This window comes from Corvus brachyrhynchos, unplaced genomic scaffold (assembly GCF_000691975.1).
Source record: "Corvus brachyrhynchos isolate BGI_N302 unplaced genomic scaffold, ASM69197v1 scaffold114, whole genome shotgun sequence".
Taxonomy (NCBI): Eukaryota; Metazoa; Chordata; class Aves; order Passeriformes; family Corvidae; genus Corvus; species Corvus brachyrhynchos.
In genome coordinates, this window is record NW_008238337.1 from 2,783,898 (window position 1) to 2,790,465 (window position 6,568).

Genomic DNA, 6,568 nt, shown 5'->3' on the forward strand with positions numbered 1-6,568 from the left:
TGTTCCAGCAGTGCTGTGTTCCCTCCCAAAGCTTGTGACTACCATGGTTAGGACCAGCCACCACTGTGCTGGTGGCACCCAGGAGAGGTGTGGGCTGGTGATAAGTGTTGTGAGCACTGCCCGGGCCCTTGGCCCAGCACAGGGGTGTTTGTGTTGCTGAGAGGGTTTCGTGTCCATGGCTCTATAACGTTTCTTATCTGCAATTAGCTCATTTGCCGCAGGTATCCGGGGCGGCGTTTTTACGCTCATCTTCGCAAGGCTGAACATCCGCCTTCGCAACTGCCTCTTCAGGTCGCTGGTGTCTCAGGAGATGAGTTTTTTTGATGAGAATCGCACAGGTTGGTTCCTCTCTGCCCCGGATTTGCTCTAACCCCTCTATCCCATCCCAGATTCTTTCCCCTTAGCTTGCCCTACTGGCATACAGCAGATTGGGGGCAGCCAGAGGCGGCACCCACATGCTTGTAGTTAGAAACAGAGGGAGAAAGCTCTTCCCTTTCAGTTGCCTCCCAGCGTAGGGATGCCCCACCTATCAGCCTGGCATCCAGCAGTCCCAGGGCTGACATGCTTATTTTCAGCCACCCCCAAAACTCCCATTTCCTTCCTCCCATCAGTGCCTGTTGGTGGGCTGCTCTCCAGCTCTGCTCCAGTCCCTGAAACCTCAGATGTGTGAATCTTGCTGGATGTGCTTGTTGCTTTCCCCGTTTGCAGTTCAGTCCTGCCCCAGTCTCCGTCCCAGGCCATGCCACTCCAGTGTAACTTTCACACATTTAATTTTGTCTCGGCGATATTTTTAGTTTTGAGGCTGTTGCTGTATTTAGCAGTCGCTGCACAGTACCTTGGTAGCTGAGGACAGCAGAGATGTTACTGGAAGTGAGATGTGGGTAACCCTGGGCTTGCACAAAAGCATGGGAATTCAGCTGGACTCAAACACAGGCCAAGGATTTAGGAATTCAGGGTGATGTTTGCTGGCTGTAACACTCAGCTCCACCAAAAGGCGCCGCCAGAGCTTCATCCCTCAGTAGCTGGACCCATGTCCTCAGGTCCCTCGGGTCAGCTCCAGGCTGTGGACTGTGCTTGGCCTGTGGGCTGCCCTGTGGTGTAGGGTGCTGCCACAGTCCCCTTTGCTGTCCTACAGCCACCCTTGGTGACACAGGTGATGTAACTTGTCCCTTCAGGTGCATCTCCTGCCTCTCATGCATGCAGTAATCCAAGCTCCTCTGTTTTGCTTTGCATCCACAGCAGTGGAGAGTTGCCCCCCTTCCATGCCACCCTTCTGACCCCCAGCTGGTTGGATGGGGAGCTCCACCTGGCCCCCTGGCACGGGATGTGGGACACGGTTAGGCAGTGACCTGCCGTGGTGACATGTCCCTGCTCTCCCCTTCCCTGACCCCTCGTTGCTGCAGGGGACGTCATCTCCCGCCTGACGTCGGACACGACCATCGTGAGCGACCTGGTGTCCCAGAACATCAACATCTTCCTGCGCAACGTGGTGAAGGCCACGGGCGTGATCTTCTTCATGTTCAGCCTCTCCTGGAAGCTCTCACTGGTCACCTTCATGGGCTTCCCCATCATCATGCTGGTGTCTGATGTCTATGGGAAGTACTACCAGGTAGGCAGGAGCAGCTGGCATTGCCACAGTGCTGGGCTGGTCTCCCCGTTAAGCCATCAAGGAGCTTGTGGGTGGCCTTGGAGCCGGTGGGAGTGATATTGGAGTGTTTTGCTGCCAGCAGTGGGGGCAGGAAGGTGGCATTAAACGTGTGTGGGCACACAGGTGTAGCCTGGGCTCTTATCTTGCTTCATGCTCAGGAGTGGAAGCATCTCATGTCTGACAGAAGAGGTGGCTGGGCCATGGGGTGTCCCCTGTATGCGCCTGCCTGTCCTCATGCCATCTCTCCTCCACCTTTGGAGACACTTGGTGGGGTCCCGGAGCCTGGGGCGAGTGGGGAGATGTCCCTTGGGCAGCCTGGCACCTGCTGAGCCCCCTCTGCCTCCCCTTGCTCCCTGCAGAAGCTATCCAAGGATGTGCAGAGTGCCCTGGCCAAGGCCAACAACACGGCTGAGGAGACCATCTCGGCCATGAAGACCGTCCGCAGCTTCGCCAACGAGGAGACGGAGGCCAACGTGTACTGGCAGAAGCTGCAGCAGGTGTACAAGCTCAACAAGCGGGAGGCCATGGCTTACACCTACTACGTCTGGTCCAGTGGGGTAGGTGGAGGGCCCTGGGGCATCCCTGCGTGGGGCTGGGATGGGCAGGGGAGTCTCTCCGGATCCCAAAGCGCACAAGGCACCTGCACGTGGTTCTCCTCCGCTCCCAGGGAACTCTGCGGGGCGAGCCCAGCCCTGCTCTCTGCTCTCTGCTGCCGGTAATCCCCGGGCTCTTGATCATTTATTACTTTCACCCATCAAAAAACATCATCCCGTTCCGCCCCGAGGCAGCGTTGCGTCGCTCCGCAGAACTGCCTGTTTTCCCCTGCAAATAGGGATTGATAAGAGCTCAAGGTCGTGGAGCACCCGTGCCTGTGTGTGCTGCAGTGCGTGCCTGTGCCAGCTCCGCTCCGGGGCTCCGGCTGGGGGACGGCCGCAGCTTCTGCTCAGGAACGGAGATTTTCTGCGTGTGGGTGGTGGCAGGGGGAGGCTCCTGGGCTTTGGCTTTGGGCTTTTTTTTTTTTTTTTCTTCCTGAAAAATGCTTTTTCATCATTTAACACCAGATGGTTTGGGGCTTCTCCAGTGTTGGCAAAAGCCACACGTGAGGCTGCCCTTATCCCTGTGTATTTAGGGATTGAAGCAATCTCTGGTGAAGGATTTGTGAGTTATGGTGCCTTCGTGCAGCTGTAAGAGACTTTATGGCTTCCCAAGTCTGGAAGCAAAATGGGAGCATTATTAGCATTGTTTCTGGGCTCCCAGGTGAAGCTGGAGCATGAGCTGGGTTGACACTGATCCTGACAAGTCTAAGAAGGCAAAACCCCTCAAAAACAGCTCCTGCGGGGCTCGCATAGAAAGAAGACAATGGATAGCTCAGCCCTGGTAGAGTCTTTCTTGGAGGGAACGCAGGAGCTTAAGGTCAGATCACGGCAGAGCAATAGAAGAGGAATTTTTTTCCCCTCTATTTTTGTCTGTGTGAATTTACAGCCTATTCTGGTCCCACAGGGCACCAGGGCATCGCTGCTTTTTGGAGCACCTGGGCAGCATGGAACAAAACCAACTGAATAAAAGGGGCTGGTATTTGTCACATCAGAGCTGACCTGTCTCCTTTCCAGAGTAGGTGGTACCCCCCACACTGACTTCAGACAAGAGCTGAGGTTATGCTTCAGGGACTTGTACATGCAAGGAGGATATTCTGCATTAACTCCTGGCTTGATTTTGTGTTCTAAATTAAAGTATGTCACAGTCACATAACAGAAAGTTTATTTTAGTGGTGAGGTGACTGCATACCATGGATAATTTGAACATAGATTATTATGCTTGAGGCCCTTAGTCCAAGACAGAAGTTCATGAGATGCTCTGTTATTTCAGATAAATTCTCCCTCCTTGGCTGTTGTCCCTCAGGACTTGTTTTGTTGAAGGTATCTGCCCAGCTCTTTAAATCAGCCCTTGTACTTGAGTTGTTTATCCATGCTCACTCCTAGGGCTGCCAGCTGCACTGTCAGGAATCCTCAGCTCAGGGCTCAAAGAATAAATGTCAGCACATGAAGTTTGGGTTGTTGTGTGAGTAATGACAAACATGCCAAAATATCTGTTGTCCTTGCTGATTCTGGGGTGTTTTCTTGCTTTCAGCTGACTCTCCTGGTGGTCCAGGTCAGCATCCTTTACTATGGCGGGCACCTTGTGATCTCCGGGCAAATGACAAGCGGAAACCTGATATCCTTCATCATTTACGAGTTCGTCTTGGGAGACTGCATGGAGGTGAGTCTGTTTTAGCAGGGAATCACAGAATGGGTTGGGTTGGAAGGGACCTTAAACACCATCTCATTCCAACTCATCCCTGCCATGGGCAGGGACATCTTCCACCAGACAAGGTTGCTCCAAGCCTCATCCATGCTGGCCTTGGACACTTCCATGGGTGAGGCAGCCAAAGCTTCTCTGGGCAGCCTGTGCCAGGGCCTCCCCACCCTCTGGGCTACCCCATGTCAAGAGGATGTTTGTCTCCCAGAAGGTCCCAGGGCAGTTGCAGGGATAGATCCAGTGCTGACCTTCCCATGACACATTTCTTTGGTGCTGTGGCACTGCCAGAGGGGGGGGTTATCCCCTCTGCTCCCCATTCCTCCCTTGCCGTGGTCTCACAACCTTAATGTTCCTGAAGCACCTTGTCCCCCAAAAGGGCAGCTGGAACCAGAGGGGTCAGGCTGGCCCTGCTGAAGGGCAGAGCCCTGGCTGCCTCCCAAGCACATTTCCTGGCATGGAGAATGAAGGGATTATAAAGCTGCCTGTTAAATTTCAGGCTTCATTAAAAACTTAATTATATTACTTTTTTTTTCCCTTTCCCTGGAATAGGCTGCAAGCTGCTGCGTTGGCAGCACCTTAGCAAGATGGGATTGTGGGTGGGATGGTAGAGCCCACCCAGGGCTGCCTTCCCCTTGCAGAGGCATAAACTTGGCTAATCCAGGCAGGAATGATCCAGCTGAGGTTTCCTCACAGCCAAGTGTGGCTTTGGTGGTGCTTCAGCCTCTGTGCAGGGGCAGAGCAGAGCTGGAGGCAGCTCTCCCAGCTCTCACTATCTGTTTGGATGACTGCAGGCTCTGGTGGGGTTTCCAGGCTGTGGTTTTGGCATGCATTTAGTTTGGTTTGGGGTTTTTTTTCCCCTCCTGATGGGAGGGGCAGTTGTAGTACAAACTGTTCTGCAGCTCTGGATTTAATATTGAAAAATGCCCTTTCCCTGGATTGTCCATGTATCCCTTCCATACCCAGCAGAGGAGGAAGAGTTTTCCTGTGCCTGATGACTGTAGTCAATGTCAGGCTATAGGAGACTTGGGATTGCTTCATCCATTCTCCTTAGGGTGGCACTGACTGATTTCTCATCACTTGGGAGGGTCTCACCGCTGCCTCTTCCCTTCCAGTCCATTGGCTCCGTGTACAGTGGCCTCATGCAGGGAGTGGGAGCTGCTGAGAAGGTCTTCGAGTTCATCGACCGCAAGCCCATGATGGTGCACGACGGGTCCCTGGCCCCGGATCACGTGGATGGGAAGGTGGAGTTCAGGAATGTGACGTTTTCCTACCGCACTCGCTCTGCAACGCAGGTTCTCCAGGTGAGCCCAGTGGGCACTGTGCCCTCCCAGCACCATGTGCTGCTGCTCCACCCTGGCAAGAACCAAACCCCAGCCCATGGGGAGTGTCAGCTGCCTGTCAGAGATGTGTAAAGGCAGGCTCAGCACATGCTGGAAAACAGATTAAAAGGAACAGCGGGTGTTTAGGGCCGGCCTTCCTTACAAGGAATGAGATTTATTAAGAAAACCCTTGTTCCCCGCTCAGGCATTAAACGTGTCAGCGTGGTACAGGGCTTTGTGCCAAGCTGCCTCAGGCTGTTTCTGTGGGAGAGGGGCTGGGACGATGAGGCAGGGGGAGGCAGCAAAGAGGTCAGTCTGCTTTTTAGAGGACCTGCTACATCATCAGGCAAATCTGAAGCAATTTGGAGGCTTTTTGCTTCCCCAGAGCTAGGACAAATGGCTGATGGTGCAATCACCAAGGCAGAGGGTCACTCTGGCCAGATTTTGGCTACCTTTGTTGTGGAGTGCCCCAGGACATTGAGAAAAGCCTGGACCTGAGTGTGCTCTCCCATCCATGTTGCAGAACGTGTCCTTCACCCTGCATCCTGGCAAAGTGACAGCGCTGGTGGGTCCTTCAGGGAGTGGGAAGAGCTCCTGTGTCAACATCCTGGAGAACTTCTACCCTCTGCAGGATGGGCAGGTGCTGCTGGATGGGCGTCCCATTAACATGTACGATCACAAGTACCTGCACTCCGTGGTACGAGCGACTGATACGTGTATTCTGGTTATCACACCTGTATTCTGCTTAGTCCCGTTCCCACCTGCAGAGCCCAGAGGGGCTGCATGGCACTGTTGCACATCGCTTTGGATTTGAGCTGGCAGCTTCAGAAATGTCCAGAAAGCTGGAGGCTGGAAGCGGTCCCAGAAATTAATTCGGATAATTTGTGGGGGTGGAAGGGAAAGGGATGGAGGTTGGTTTCAAGGGGAAGGGGAAGCCTTCCAAAAAACAGAACAAAAAACATGTTTAGTTTGGTATTTTTTGGCCAACAGAGTAGAAATATGTTTTTGGCTGTTGGATTAATTATCATCTAAATTTGGTTTGGAAAAAGAGCTTTGCATTCCTCCAGCACTTTCTACCTTAAGATCTTAAAGTGATTCTCAGCTAATGGGGAGTTAAACCTCTCAGGATCCTGGCAGCAGCTGGAGCACCAGAGGGGCTGGTGGTTTGCCTAGAGAGGGGTCCAGGCCCCTCAGCTTTCCTCTGTGTGTCAGCACAGATCAGCCTTCATCTCTGCAAGTAACTGCCTCCTTTGTTTGCCCCCAGAGCAAATGGCCTCAGCAGTCAGCAGGACAACCTGAAAACAAT

General features: G+C 53.4%; 1 protein-coding gene across 2 annotated transcripts in view; it reads left to right on the forward strand.

The window, feature by feature from the left end:
* Nucleotides 1–6,568, forward strand: part of ABCB9 (ATP binding cassette subfamily B member 9) — a 13,224-nt gene that overhangs the window by 2,624 nt on the left and 4,032 nt on the right. For both annotated transcript variants that reach the window (XM_008634035.2, XM_017734782.1), the window contains 6 exons: nt 208–338; nt 1,404–1,609; nt 2,008–2,205; nt 3,776–3,904; nt 5,056–5,244; nt 5,786–5,959. In XM_008634035.2, the coding sequence (XP_008632257.1) occupies nt 208–338; nt 1,404–1,609; nt 2,008–2,205; nt 3,776–3,904; nt 5,056–5,244; nt 5,786–5,959 (1,027 nt within the window). The remainder of the gene's footprint in view (nt 1–207; nt 339–1,403; nt 1,610–2,007; nt 2,206–3,775; nt 3,905–5,055; nt 5,245–5,785; nt 5,960–6,568) is intronic.